At 41.1% G+C, this 15,638-nt stretch overlaps 2 protein-coding genes across 2 annotated transcripts in view; one reads left to right on the top strand and one right to left on the bottom strand.

Moving 5' to 3' along the window:
- Positions 1-15,638, top strand: part of TMEM215 (transmembrane protein 215) — a 155,252-nt gene that overhangs the window by 27,042 nt on the left and 112,572 nt on the right. The gene's annotated exons all lie outside the window — the stretch shown is intronic.
- The window catches only part of LOC104338373 (atrial natriuretic peptide receptor 2), a 38,853-nt gene that overhangs the window by 15,418 nt on the left and 7,797 nt on the right, over positions 1-15,638 (bottom strand). The window contains exons 5-12 of the mRNA XM_009944410.1: positions 15,061-15,165; positions 14,355-14,457; positions 12,379-12,524; positions 9,957-10,029; positions 7,574-7,721; positions 6,022-6,108; positions 3,587-3,730; positions 2,603-2,724 (exon numbers count right to left, since the gene is read on the bottom strand). Coding sequence (XP_009942712.1) covers positions 2,603-2,724; positions 3,587-3,730; positions 6,022-6,108; positions 7,574-7,721; positions 9,957-10,029; positions 12,379-12,524; positions 14,355-14,457; positions 15,061-15,165 — 928 coding nt within the window. The remainder of the gene's footprint in view (positions 1-2,602; positions 2,725-3,586; positions 3,731-6,021; positions 6,109-7,573; positions 7,722-9,956; positions 10,030-12,378; positions 12,525-14,354; positions 14,458-15,060; positions 15,166-15,638) is intronic.

Here is a 15,638-nt window from a genome sequence, read left to right as displayed (position 1 = left end):
TTAGTAGAGAGAAACACAACTTGTCTAAAGGAATTAATTTTCTCTGTTTGAAATACACAGTCTAAAAATAGTGTGTATCTGTTCGTCGTGTCCCTCTAAACCAATTGCAGATACAGGATCTGGAAACCAATATTTGGGTAGAACTGCATGACATCAATAAAGCTGAACTGCATGGCCCCTTCCAATCAGATTTATTCTATGATATTATAAAACTGTATTCAGAGAACAGGCTCACTTCAGTGCAAGAGTTAGCATGCAAATGCAGATTTCTTTTCTGCTCATTCCCCAATCCTTATCCATAGTGGCAGGTTGTTAGAGTAATTACAAGTTAGACAGACTAGAACTACTGAAAATCAGATGGTGGGCTTTACTTTCTTGCACACCTCTATCTTCAGAAATAAGGCAGAATAAATGTGAAGCATCTTTGCAGCTATACTTTTGGCCTAACACAGAAGAGATTCTCAACATGTGATTCAGCATCGGAGAGGAGCAAAAACCAACTGACTCATTTTTCTTGCTGATATAAACAGCACTCTTCTGAGTCTGTGGGAAGGCAGGATGCAGATATCTGGTTTTGTCTGGAATGTCCTCTAATTAAGATGGTCCTAGAGCACCATTCTTTGTATTGGAGGTCACTGGAGTTTTTCAAATAGCTCCCACATTGGTTATTTGTGAGTTTTGTTTAACACTACCACATCCAGATAAACCATGAAGTCTCTACAGTGCTCCCAGTTAACTTCTGAACAACTTCACAGAAATGCCATTTAATTCAGAGGACCTGTGCTAAAGTGATGTAGTCGATGTAATCCAACTACCTCCATTTTTTATGCTTTTCTCCAGAACAATCTCTAAGCAAAGTAGGCAGCTCTGAAGGCAGCAGGATACTAAAAGCATTGGAGCAGCAGGCACAGTCCTGTGTAGGAGCCTTAGCCATAGGATGAACCATTGAAAGACAAATCTGCTGCTGCTGTTTTTCAGATGATTGCAGGCTATAAAGTGTGATAACTACTTCGGGGAGGAAGTAGAAGATATGATCATTGCTTTCATACCCTTTGAAAGCTGCAAACTAAACTAGATTCTCCAGTGGTTTTCCTGTCCCCACAGGCTGTCTTCCTGTACCAGACTAGACCAGACCTATAGCTCCATCTCTGGGAGAATACAATTCAGTTTTGTGTACAGGACTGAAAAGCTCTGAAGTGAGTCTGCTTTTCTCCATGAAACTACCTTCTGTTTACCAATCAGTCAGCATTATCCCATGCGTTTACAGCACTGTCCATGGCTCAGGTTTTCTCTCTGTATTGAAACTGAGAATGAGACAGAGTTTCTACTCAGACTGATGTTGATAGACTCTATCATTTGTGGGATATGATGTGTGCATCAATGACGCGTTAAATGACTTGACATGTTAATGTAACATGAAACTAGCTTCAGCATGGGGCACTTCTAGTGAAGGCTGACATAGTATCATTTAGTATCATTTCCACATGAAATGTCAGCATGGAGGTGCTTGGGAAGAGCGTCGACTGTGAAAACATGGAATCATAAAATGGTTTGGGTTGGAAGGGACCTTATACATCACCTTCTTCCAACCCCCCTTCCCTGGGCAGGACACCTTCTACTAGACCAGGTTGCTCAAAGCCCCATCCAGCCTGGCCTTGAACACTTCCAGGGAGGGGGCAGCCACAGCTTCTCTGGGCAACATGTGCCAGTGCCTCACAGCCCTCATCATAAGGAATTTCTTTCTTATACCTTATCTAAATCTACTCTCTTTCAGCTTGAAGCCATTACCCCTTGTCCTATCACTACATGCCCTTGTAAAAAAAGTCCCTCTCCAGCTTTCTTGTAGCCCCCTTGAGGTACTGGAAGGCTGCTATAAGGTGTCCTCAGAGCCTTGTCTTCTCCAGGCTGAACAGCCTCAACTCTCTCAGCCTTTCCTCACAGGAGAGGTGTTGCAGCCCTCTGATCATCTTTGTGGCCCTCCTCTGGCCCTGCTCCAACAGGTCCATGTCTTTCCTGTGCTGAGGGCTCCAGAGCTGGACGCAGGACTCCAGGTGAGGTCTCACCAGAGTGGACCAGAGGGGCAGAATCCCCTCTCTTGACCTGCTGCCCACACTGCTGGGGATGTAGCCCAGGATGCGGTTGGCCTTCTGGGCTGTGAGCACACACTGCCGGGTTGTGTTGAGCTTCTCATCAACCAGCATCCACAAATCCTTCTTGGCAGGGCTGTTCTCAATCCATTGTCTGCCCAGCCTGTATATCTGCTTGGGACTGACCCGACCCATGTGCAGGGTGTTGCACTTGGCCTTGTTGAACTTCATGAGGTTCACACAGGGCCACTTCTCAAGCCTGTCCAGGTCCCTCTGCATGGCATCCCTCCCCTCCAGTGTGTCGACCGTACCATGCAGTTTGGTGTCATAAGCAAACTTGCTGAGGGTGCACTCAATCCCACTGTTCTTGTTGCTGACAAAGATGTTAAAACAGCACTGGTCCCTGTACTGTCCCCTAAGGAACACCACTCATCACTGATCTCTATACCTAAATCTAGATGCTTTACTGGGTTAGATGCACAGTTTTGAAATTTTGTTTCTTATCTTCTCTTTACCTGCAATTTTACAAACCCATCGGTCATCTATCACACAGTTACTAGACTTCAGCCGTCCATGATACATTTTGTGGTGGTGAAGATAGGCCATTCCTTGTGCAATATCAGTTGCAAAAGAAAATCTGAAAGACAAAAATCAATGATCTGGTATTTCATGAAACCTTCACTCAAGAGTGGCTCCAAAGCACTGAAGTTGACAGAAAGCTTCTCTGTCACTGCAATATCTTTCAATTTGTGTCCCCATCCTCATTTTTCCAACACACTTAAGGTGGTTTGCTGAAAGCCCTTAACTCCCACTCAGTTGTCTGAGTCCACAGGCCTTTAGCCTCTTTTAAGACAGTTGAGTTTCTTCTAGAAATTCTCAGTACCTTTGTGTCCTTGAGAGTGCTTTCAATGTTTACAAGAGAAACAATTTTTATTAACTTTCTCACTTTTTTTGGGGGTGTTTCCTCCCTTACAATCTTTTTCTTTGCTGAAGACAAATGTAAGGGAAAAGTAGAAAGAGTGTCCCAAGATTATTCTCAAAAAGCAATGTTGCTGCCTTCACTGAAGTTTCATTGACAATGTGAGCTCATTTTTTCTATTGGTAAATATAATACAGTGTTTGTAGGTATGCTAATAATTTCACCAATATTTATTCACAAACAGAGATGCAGTGATTTTCAATTAAATGGGGATGTCCTAGATATTGGAGAGCAAAATTAAATTACATGGGAAAATGGTTCAAAAGCAGTTTTCCGGTAGAACTAGAGGTGTGTTGAAAAGTTATTGGTTTAGCATGACGAGTGCTAAACATATGATTGCTCAAAAATCCAGAAGACAAGTTGGGCTGGATATTTGAATTCGCTTTCTTTCTTTCTTCTTCATTCTCTCCATATCACAGTGCAGGCCCATCTATTCAGAGTTTGTCTAAAATTACCATCTTATCCTGAACAGCACATAGCACAGCTTGTGTCATTTAGCATTTCAAAAGTTTTTTTCTACCTGAAGCCCCAGTTCAAAGGAATATCTTCATTGAGCAGAACATCACTCAGGCTGCCTTTGGGGCAGTACTCTGTCACAATGGCAACATTTGGCACTTCTATACAACCTCCAATGAATTTGCAGAGATTGGGATGGTCGAGTTCCCTGTGAAAATCAACAGAAATCACAGTGCACCAGCAATTTACACAGATATCCCTCCTGCTTTTGTAGGGTGACTGGAAAACTAGAAAAGGAAATCTAGAAAGGGGGTCAGGAGACCAGCATGATTGAACAAGGAGCTTCTAGCGGAGTTCAGATGGAAGAGAAAGGTCCATGAAATGTGGAAAGACAGACAGGCCACTTGGGAAGAATACAGGAATGTGGTCAGAGCATGCAGGGATGCGACAAGGAAGGCCAAGGCCCACCTGGAATTGAATCTAGCAAAGGATGTCAAAAAAAACAAGAAGCGCTTCTTCAAGTACGTCAATAGCAAACGGAAGACTAGGGACAATGTGAGGCCACTGCTGAATGAGGTGAGTGTCCTGGTGACGGAGGATGCAGAGAAGGCAGAGCTACCAAATGCCTTCTTTGCTTCTGTCTTCAGTGCCAAGGCAGGCCCTCAGGAATCCCAGGCCCTGGAGGTAAGAGAAGAAGCCTACAGAGAGGATGACTTTCCCTTGGTTGAGGAGGACTGTGTGAGGGATCGCTTGAGCAATCTGGACGCCCACAAATCCATGGGCCCCAGTGGAATGCACCCACGAGTGCTGAGGGAGCTGGCAGATGTCATTGCTGAGCCACTCTCCATCATCTTTGAGAGGTCCTGGAGGACAGGAGAGGTGCCCGAGGACTGGAGAAAGGCCAATGTCACTCCAATCTTCAAAAAGGGAAAGAAGGAGGACCCAGAGAACTACTGGATGGTCAGCCTCATCTCCATCCCAGGAAAGATGATGGAGCTGCTCATCCTGGAGGTCATCAACAAGCAAGTGGAGGAAAAGAAGGTTATCAGGAGTAGTCAGCATGGATTCACCAAGGGGAAATCATGCCTGACCAATCTGATAGCTTTCTACGATGACATGACTGGCTGGGTAGACGAAGGGAGAGCCGTGGATGTTGTCTACCTTGACTTCAGCAAGGCTTTCGACACAGTCTCCCATGATGTCCTCCTAGGGAAGCTGAGGAAGTGGGCTGGATGAGTGGTCGGTGAAGTGGATAGAGAACTGGCTGAATGGCAGAACTCAGAGGGTTGTCATCAGCGGCGCTGAGGCTAGTTGGAGGCTGGTGACAAGTGGTGTCCCTCAGGGGTCAGTACTGGGCCCAGTCTTGTTTAACTTCTTCATCAATGACCTGGATGAAGAGTTAGAATGTACCCTCAGCAAGTTTGTTGATAACACAAAACTCGGAGGAGTGATAGATACACCACAAGGCCGTGCTGCCATTCAGCTGAGACCTGGACAGGCTGGAAAGTTGGGCAGAGAGAAACCTGATGAGGTTCAACAAAGGCAAATGCAGGGTCCTGCACCTGGGGAGGAACAACCCCATGCACCAGTACAGGCTTGGGGCAGACCTGCTGGAGAGCAGCTCTGTGGAGAGGGACCTGGGAGTGCTGGTGGATGATAAGTTGACCGTGAGCCAACAGTGTGCCCTGGCTGCCAAGAAAGCCAATGGGATCCTGGGGTGCATTAGGAGGAGTGTGGCCGGCAGGTCGAGGGAGGTTCTCCTTCTCCTCTACACTGCCATAGTAAGGCCCTCTCTGGAATACTCTGTCCAGTTCTGGGCTGCCCCGTTCAAGAAAGATGAGGAGCTACTGGAGAGAGTCCAGCGGAGGGCTACGAGGATGATAAGGGGACTGGAGCAGCTGTCCTATGAGGAAAGGCTGAGGGAGCTGGGGTTGTTCAGCCTGAAGAAGAGAAGGCTGAGAGGGGACCTAATAAATGCTTACAAATACCTCAAGGGTGGGTGTCATGAGGATGGAGCCAAACTCTTTTCAGTAGCGCCCAGCGACAGGACAAGGGGCAATGGGCACAAACGGAAGCATAGGAAGTTCCGTCTGAACATGAGGAAGAACTTCTTCCCTCTGAGGGTGACGGAGCCCTGGAGCAGGCTGCCCAGGGAAGTTTTGGAGTCTCCTTCTCTGGAGATATTCAAGACCCACCTGGACATGGTCCTGTGCAGCCTGCTGTAGATGACCCTGCTTTGGCAGGGGGCTTGGACTAGATGACCACAGAGGTACCTTCCAACCCCTAACATTCTGTGTGATTCTGCATGTGTGAAAACCAAGTGCTTTTTCTCACAATGCAGAGAGAAAAAACAGGCATAAGGAGATTTTGTTCTGGTGTCAAAGCAAAATTTGAAAGAAAGAAGAATATGAATTTACAGTCACATTTGGACAGACTGTAGCCCCTAAACAACCAGTGTAAAAATGGAACAACATACACTTCTCAGGTTTCACTTCTTACCTCACTTGCTTGACTTCTTTACGTATGGATTTGGACAGTGTGAATGCCTTCTTCATTATTTTCTTTATGGCCACTGTTCTACCATCGCTGAAACAGAATGAAATGCTGTTTATAGAGTTTTAGGCCAACTTCATAAGACAGCCAGACTACAAAAATGGACTTCATAGTTTTTTCTACAGTGGGCAGTTTCATATCTCTAGAGATGAGGCACGGAATTGAAGCATGTCCATATGTGCATGTGAATCTGAATCTGAGTACATGATAGGTGACAGGGCCCCGTTTCTATGATAAGGGATGTGTCAGTGATTATAATCAAGCGTCCTTCATCTGTGGACAACATTTGGAATGTGAGAGTGTTAGAGTCAGTTGAAGTGGCTGGATGATGGAGCAGCAGCAAAGGAAATGTCAGAGCTAGTGAAACATATACAGCAACATGCCTGCTATCCCTTGTTTCTGTCTACTGTTACGGAGAACCATCACCAAGATTTAACATAATTTTGTTCTCATGGGACAAAGCTTTCTCAGAGACAAAGCAGCTGAGTTAGATAGACAGCAAAGCAGTTTTCCTTGGAAGAATAAAGGAATCCAGTGACAATACATGCAGGAATTTAAGCGGTACCCACCATATAAATACAGAGTACAGCAGATGTAGGTCCTTCGCCAGTGAGACTGAATGCCCCATTCTTACATCTTTTACCCTAGATTAATGTCTTTGACCTTGATTCATCAGAGGAAGATGATGGTGATGAAAATGTCATCATTCAGAAAGAAGCAGTAGAAATGCTTACTGTAAAAGATCTATGCTGGACACAGTGTCTCACCAATGAAGTGGCTGTGATTTTCCAGAACAGTGATCTATGCTGAAAAGGTAGGTGCTCCACTGGCCAATGATCCTAAGATCCTCTATCCTGCAAAGCACAGATCCTGCCCTGTGTATTCAAATGGTAGGTATTACTTCCATCTTTGCACATGTTCTGCCCCTGCCCTCTATCTATATCATTTTTATGGGAAAAATTGATTTCTGGATAGCAGGATATGGCTATAGTGTTTGCCCATATAGTTATATGATATGCACCTTTATAACGTGATGCAGAGGTGAAATGTTCTATATCTTCAGTCACATCAGCTGGTTTAAGGACAATATTTCCAATCTGCTACTGTATAGGATGCCACTTTTTAGTGCAAAGAACCTAGCTGTGTCTGCCTGCAGTTTAGAAAAAGAGCTGCATAAAAGCCTTGGTTCCAAAAATATTTGAAAAGTGATGGTCATTCATTAGCAGGTGCAAGACACGTTATGCAGTCACAGCCTTTTAACAACTCACCAAGAGAAAAGGAGAAATTACAACCAAACCACAGGCTTGGCATATAAGATATTCCACAGTCAGTATGCGGTACAGAAGTCAGATGATGATATTTACTTACTGAATTTCGCCTAAGAACAGAAATGCAAGCTTTTGTACTACCTATCAACAGTAAAGTGGCAAGAACCATAAAGCAAGGTGAAACTATTGTCTAGTAGGTACTGCAGTAAATGACTAATATGTTGACTTACTATCTCCCAGTCTGGGTGAAGTACTGTTTCCTGGACACGTTAGCAGTTGCTGTGCAGGAGCTCAGAGCAGTGATACAGCTGGCATTGGAGTCACTGGGTGCTGGGGGAGCACTCATCATGCTTCCTGTTACTCTCCATACTAGGCGATCTAAATGGGATTTTGGATGAGAAAAGGCACCTGAAGGTGCATATGATTGCCAAGGTAGAGAGTCCAGAGGCAGACAAATATAGGTAATTCTCCAAATCTTTGCATCTTGGCTGGTCTTGTTAATACTTAAGACAGAAATACATTGCTTGGAATGTGACTGCTGCTTAAAAAGTTTAAAAAGTTCCAGAGGTGCTTCATTGCTAGATGTCTTTCCCACTAATCCTCAGGATTTGATGCAAGTTTTGTTTCTCTGCTCTCGGGGTCATTAGCTGTTGCTGCTGCTTAGATGCTGAGGACAGAACCCAGGGAAGCAGAGCAAGCCCTGTGGCATAGTTTAACAAGTCTATTTGGATCTCCTAGAAGACTGTAAAGTACAGGGGTGTGGGAAGTGATTCTGACACCAGAGGGAAAGAGAAGAGCAACAATACAAGCAGATGAAAAAACCTGTCATCTCAATGTATGTTTTTTAATCTCTGCTGACCAGCTCAAGGTAACAAAATGGATTTAAAAACAAATTTAATGAATTACATATCATTTCATCATCTCCAGTTAAAACCCAGATTTAGCCAATTAGTTTCAGATTTGCTGAAACTTCTCAACTCTCATTGGTATCAGTATCCTATGAAGTGTTGCTGAGGAAATTCAGCATCTCACCTTGCATCAGGACTGCCATGTTCCCACACCATAGTACTATTCATATGCAGTTCAAAATTGTGTTGACATTTGGAATCTTTCTACAGCATTCCACTCAAAAATATACTAGACATCCCTGAGATAGGGATGAGAATAAGAGTGTGTGTGTAGAGATATATATACATGGTGCAATGCATCAAAAAAGGAGTTATCTTAAAAAAATAAAGCTAATTTTTCACAGTATAGGCTACATACCCTGGGTACAGCGCTACTGATCTGTTTCCATTTAGGCAACTGTACATTTCAGGCAGCTATGGGTATCCCTGGATGGCTCAGTCCAGAGAAGACATACTGTCTATTTCCAAATCTCACCATATTATCAGTTCTCATTACTCTGAAGTTGTTAATTATCACTCCAAGGTCTTAAACAGTATTGTTGCTTCGCAGGCTCCTCTTCAGGAAAACTCTGGTTTTCATCTTGGATTTTTCAAATTAATTTTTAATGCGTTATTTTTGATCATGCTTCTAATTTCCCTCAGCCTCTTTCTATTGTTTCTCCTCCCCTGTGATGTTTATGACCTCTTCTAATTCACTATCAGCTGAAAATTTGCTCATGTTCCTTTTTGCTACATTAAAAGACACTTTCCCTTGAGTGTTCCATTTCTGTTTTCAAAAATATGTATTGAAATTTGGTTTTATTTATTATTTAATTTCTAAGCCATCATCTGTTCTTTACAGCAATGAGTATATAACATCAAAACCACACAGAAATTGATATTCACATCCAAGGCTGAAAGTACGTCTACTGTATATTAATACAACAATGCTTGACACTTCTACTAACAACACAATGATGTAACACAGATGAAGAAGACATATTTCTAGCAGTTCCTCACAGAGACAGAAAGTGAGAGTGTACATCAGCACAGATCTATCAACTTCAGCTGATTTCTACGGATTTACCCTTTCTAAGTCTAGGCGTTGTTTTCCTTCTGAATGCTAAAACAATGAACAGCAAAGTAAATAACCTATACCTGTTTTAAATGCAGCATAGTAAAGCATATAATAACATCTGATTTTATACTTAACATGTTAGTTAGAACCAATTAAATAATATTTTATATCCAGAAGGTAAAATGAAATAAAACTCTGGCCACAATGAACTACTTTTTGAAGTGAGTCTGTCACAGATAGCATACACTGAGAAAAATTAAGATCTTATTATACCCATTCATTATATCTGTGCAAATCCAGGGCAACTTAGTGAGACCAGTTACACAGAATGATATACCCACTGAAGTTACTGTAATTTATTTTGTCCAAGTCCAGAGGTTATCTGTTTATTTTGGGATAGGCCTGTCTTTTTTAATTGACAAATCACCATAAAAAATAAGGAAACTATTTCAGATAACTTTGACATATAAAATTTCTATAAACAAAAATATCAGCGATCTGTTCCCAGAGGTTACACAGATGAAACTTTGGATACGATTTTCACCTTTTGTAAGACCCTTAAAACATGAAGATGTACCTACAATTGAGATTATTTCTCAAAATTGTATAAGGAAACTGATCATAGTATCAAAATGACATCTTACTAACCTTGTTTGATGCAGGCGAAGTCTATAATCCAGCTTTCATCCCACAACATCTTTTGTTTCTGATATTGAAACCACTACAAAAGTAAGTCAAATTCATTCCTGTTGTAGCTGTACTGACTTTGAAGGAATTAAACCAGAGATTATTATTTTCAAATACGAAAGTTTCTAAGTATCCAAAAAAAAACCTGTTGCTTCAGCATCCAACATATATTTTGTGAGTAACATTAGAACCAAAAGTATTAATAACAGGCTTAGAATCTGAACTTAAAAACTGCACATTCTGTATCTAGAATCTAATTATATGTCATATTTTGCATTGGCTACAAACTCTCCATGATTTTTAATACTTCTTATGCACTACCTTTACATCTCAGCCTGGACATCAGATGAGTAGTTTACATCACCTGATGTCATGGAAATGTCCTATGCTATGTAAGTGCATGACAATAACGCACTACATACCAACCCCAAGATAACGAGCACTGAATCTTACATCCTGTGATAGAATTAGCCCCCAATCCACAAATGAGGTCATATTCTGTCAAATACTCTAGCACAAAAAATACTTGCTAGGGATTCTGCACCTACTTTGTAAAGAAGGCATTGATCTAATAGCTAATTTTCTGTAAAGCTGACATGCAAATCTAACACAGAAAATATAAACACTATTTCAAAAAGAGAGCAGCAGATTAGATTTTACAGCTGTTATAGCTGCAGTCAATGCCAAAATGTCAAACCAAAGCAGTATTTTACTATCATTATACCATTTTCTGGTGGTATTTAATGTTAGGAATTATGCATTCACTGAAACAGGTAACAAAGCCCAGGTAATACACAAGGAACATGGTGTGGAGATTGTATCAATATTTCGGTAGAAACTGATGACAAGTACAGAGATTACTGAATCGAAATTAAGTCATCCCATTTATTTCAAAAGGTTTCTGCGAAAAGACATCTACATTTTATCTTGCAAAGGTATCACTGAACAAAGACATTTTAGCTGGAAGTGGCCACTAAGCTTGCTACAGACACTGATATCAAAGGAGTCCCCTCCTCTACTTGAATGATTAAAAAAGACATTAGCTTCCCAGATGGTTCTTTTTACATGACATTAATTACCAAACTGGAAAAAAGGATTATTTCTAGATCTTGTTTACTTATCACCTAAATAAAAGATAAAAAACCAGAAGATGCTACTGCAGAAGTTAGCAGGAATAAGTATGCAGAAATGTAAGAAGAAAAAAATAAACCTCAAAGTCTACAGAAAAATACCAGAAAGAATAGATAAATTTTGCGACAAGGTTTTTTAGATAAACCTACGCAAGGCCAAGAAACTCCATTGCTCTTTCTAAAATGCCAGTTGTTTAGAACTGTCTGAAATTCTTATCTGTCCAGTTACACATTTCTATCAAATCATATGATTTTACAAGACACCTGCTATAAAAACATCATTACAACTGCCCTGTGGACTTAGTGGGCCACCAGCCTTCTGCTTATTCCCTCTCAGCACACTTGCCTACCGCAGATGCTCACTGCAACTGCAGTACAAGATGGAAAAGAAGGAATCCCTGAGCCTGCCAGTTTACAGGATGTAAAGATGCAGACACATAAGGAATGCAGATCCTTTTTCCCAGAAGCACTGTGAAGTAATAAGCAGTTATAGCATGCTGTCTTCTCTTTTTACAGATGTTTTCTTTCAAAGGTATCCAAAATTACTTCTCTGATTTTCATACACTCTTCTCTCCTCGTTCTCTTTTTTTTTTCCTTCCTGAGTCTGTTATAATAATTGATAACCATTATGCAAAAATTAATCGCTTTGAACCAAACTGATTCAGTTACACTAAGAAAATGAGTCTATTAAAAAAACCAAAACAAATAAACAGAAAAAAAAAAGAAAGATCCTATTCTCATGATGTCTTTTGAGAATATTCCAAGTTGAATGTTTTCCATTGTAAATTCTATTTGGACTCTCAGATTTAATGGCCTTTGTTGGGGCTAATACCTTTATGAGATTACCTAATTAGGTTTTGATTTCATTCATTTATACTTCTAGATTCCATAGGGTTTTGAAGCAGTTAATTTCATAACAGAGTTTTATTCTATGTGAAGTGTGGTCTTACTTTACGGGGACCACCTAGTTCCCGTGTTGTGAAAAACCTCTTCCTCCTTCACCTTTATATATCCATCCTGCTGTTACACTCCTCTTCAGTCCTCTCTTACTGGATGAAAATTGCTAGCCCAGTGAGCCTCCCCTCATAAAGAAGACAAAAAGATTGTTTCCCTTTCTTCTGCTTTCTTCCACAGCACACAGATTCTGGGTGCAGAGAAAAATCTATCCCACTACTAAGAGAGAGCTCCAGTCTAGCTAACCCAATTGTGGAAGTAGGAGAAAGGAAACAGAAGAGGAGAGAAAGGGTACTTACCATGACTGTCAAAATGAAGCCAGTGCAGACTAAACATATTGGTAAGGCAATTGCTGTCCTAGCATCAGCAGACAGTGGGCATTCCCCACAGTCTGCCGGACAGATAGAGCAGCCTTCTTCTTCCTCACAAAAGCCATCTCCACAGACTGATTAGAAAATGAAACACATATCAGAATATTTTAAGGCAATTTCATCCAACCACAAGACTGTATTCAGAACACACGGTTCATGAGTTCAGAAACCTCAGAGTACCAGAAAGAATGAATTTTGAAGAATAGAGATAGCACCCCAGCAGCTGAAAGAATAATCTGAATTTTTAAAATGATACAGGAATGCTTTGATCAGATTCAAGTGTTAAGGACATCAGAGACTTTGACATGTTTGGTGTACAAACCACTTCATCACTACTCTGTTTCTCATTCTCTATCTGTTTTTTCTGAGACTTAAGGTTCCTCAAGGCCGGCATTATCTTTTGTATGCTTTGTACTTTATCCAGCCCTTGAGATCCCCGGAAGCCACTGACCCCACACCAGCAGCTGCAGAAGACACTGGGTACTGTAGAATGAAACTCTGCAACCCATACGTCAAGGATTTCTTTTTCTCCGAGGTCTTGGAAAAATTATCAGCAGTATCAGCTGGGATTTAAAACAAAAGCCCTGAGGACAAAACTCCTTCTCCCATGTCCTGAATGGTGTTTCAATTTTACCTCTACGCCTGAACTAATATCATGCTATACTTCAGCCTTCTGAGACGAGTTGAAGGTATTATTCTATCACTATGTAATATATTTTTTTTAAAAAGCCTCAACAAAAAAAAAAAAGCACTGCTTAGTAATAATTCTGCCTCAATCCATTTGACTCCAGTATAATACCAAGATAATCACAAAAGTCACTTTCTGCCTCAGGGTTAGAGCTGCATTTTTAAAATTTCTTTTCTGATAAATTGTATGTTTCCTAGAAAACTCAGCTGCAGCGGTCTTGAAATGAATAGCAAATTCTATAGCTAAATACTTCCATCCACACTGGGGTTGCTTTGGTTTTTTTTTTTTCATGCTATTGGGAAATATATTCACAAACTTCCAGAACAGTAGCTAACAAGAGTACTGTGATGACATTCCTACATTACCCAATATTTTTCTTCAGATTGTGTGTTTAATTTAGTAAGTAAAGTCCACCTTTAAAATTTTACATTGCTAAGAGCATTGTTATGGTTATTTCTGCTTCTCTGCGTACAGCTGTACTAAAATGAATGGAACACTGATGTCTTTGGAAGCAATTGAATTTTAATGTCAACGAGGGAACCAAGATGGGTTTCTACCTTTGCTGTATGCTCAAAGCTAGTCTGCTTCCATCAGATGGAGACTGTACAGATCCTCACAACATGCTAGCTGGAAGAATATTTTCACATCCTCATCCAATGCCGACAAGCCTTGTAGTACCTGAAGCCGTTGGTCATGGTATTTGACCTTACCTATTCGACAGGAGTGGCTTCCTACTGTTCTAGATTCATACACAGGTTAGAAGCTCAAACATATTTCACATGTTCAGTGTTATGTGAAGAAGAATCTTGGGAAGACTTTTGTGTATTTTCAGTGGTGAGGGAGGGTAGGAGTCCCTTTTACTCTTGGTAACCATGCATAAATGATAAAAGTATTGAGATTTGCCATCAGTAAATAATTTTCTCATGTCTTCATGTTATAGGGGGTAATTACAAGTGGTAATGGCTTCAAACTGAAAGAGGGTAGATTTAGACTAGATATAAGAAAGAAATTTCTTATGATGAGGGTTGTGAGGCACTGGCATAGGTTGCCCAGAGAAGCTGTGGCTGCCACCTCCCTGGCAGTGTTCAAGGCCAGCCTGGATGGGGCTTTGAGCAACCTGGTCTGGTGGAAGGTGTCCTTGCTCACAGGAGGGGGATTGGAACTAGATCTATCAGGTCCCTTTCAACCCAAACGGTTCTATGATTCTGTATCATACCTACTGCAGGAAGGACTGTGGTTTTTGCTTCCAGAGCAACTTGCATTCTCCCAACTCTGATGTGTGCAATGAGAGAAGTCACACCCACGTGAACTAAAACAACCTGCAAAACAAATGAACAAAGCAGCAAGCATCAAAACTTCACTTGCATACAGTAGGCTATTATAACAACAATTGTCCAGTTGTGGTGTCTGTGAAAGAATGTGTGCATTTTCTCAGAACTGGGAAGGACAGGTGTCTTTGGGGAGACAAACAGAAGCAAGAGAGACAATTCTTGTGGGAAAGACAGGTCTGATTCCCCTCCTGGTGTGTATTCTTTTCACCAAGCCTATGCATTCTGCCATGTTTGCTTCCTTGTTACTTCTGCTGGGTAGAAGTCCCCCAACGACCATATTAACCTGCAACACAGTCCAGTCAGTAGTGCAATATATTGTTAGTGTAGGCCTTAAAGGGCCAGATTAGGATATTCTCTTCCATCCTCATTGTTTCTACTAACTACCTAAGAAGCAGTAGTGTGAGTAGCTGTTACTTCCAAGTCAAGTCAGTTGGGAATTGATGTTACTCATCCATATGTATCACTTACACACATAACACTGACAAAAAAATGAGATGAGGAACATGTACACAAACTGCACTAAACTACTAGCAAGTAGCCTGTGAAAAGAGCAAACCAGGTAAAATCCTGTGTGCAATAAATATACCTTACCTTGGCAGTCCAGTTTCTCTGGCTCATTTTGCCCGCTGTAGACAAAGTGTGAGTAAATATCTGGCCGTCATCTGGGATCCATGGACCACATATTCCTCCTCTACCCTTTAACAGACATATTGATTATGTCAGTAAACCATGACACAATGAAAACCCTAGCTCTTCTTCTTTTACTTTCTTAAAATGGCTTATGTTCTCTAACAGCAAAAACAACAAATATTATTTTTTAAAATACATGATCCAAAATGTAGTCCCAAACTTTAACTGCAGTAATTCTATGAAGCTAATACACTTTTTCAGGATTTGCTGTATTAGAACCAGAAACAGACTCATATCCCACTTTTTATATTTTTCTAAAGGGGTTCTATTGCAGTTTCATTTTTGATATGGCAACTTTTTTTTTCTTTAATGAGGAGGAAGGCACTTCTTCTGTGCCTGTTTGCAAGGCATTTCTCAGTAAAACTGTGAAGATGTAAACCTCCCAGTAATTGCAACCATACAGGATTATTTTCGCTGTCTGAAGATCTTGCATGTTTTCTGTTTGTTTGAAGGGACTAAGTCTGTCTCCTAACTTTAGA

Source organism: Opisthocomus hoazin, chromosome Z (assembly GCF_030867145.1).
Source record: "Opisthocomus hoazin isolate bOpiHoa1 chromosome Z, bOpiHoa1.hap1, whole genome shotgun sequence".
NCBI classification, from domain to species: domain Eukaryota; kingdom Metazoa; phylum Chordata; class Aves; order Opisthocomiformes; family Opisthocomidae; genus Opisthocomus; species Opisthocomus hoazin.
Note: the sequence above shows the minus strand (reverse complement) of the source record. Positions and strands in the feature narration are given on the sequence as shown.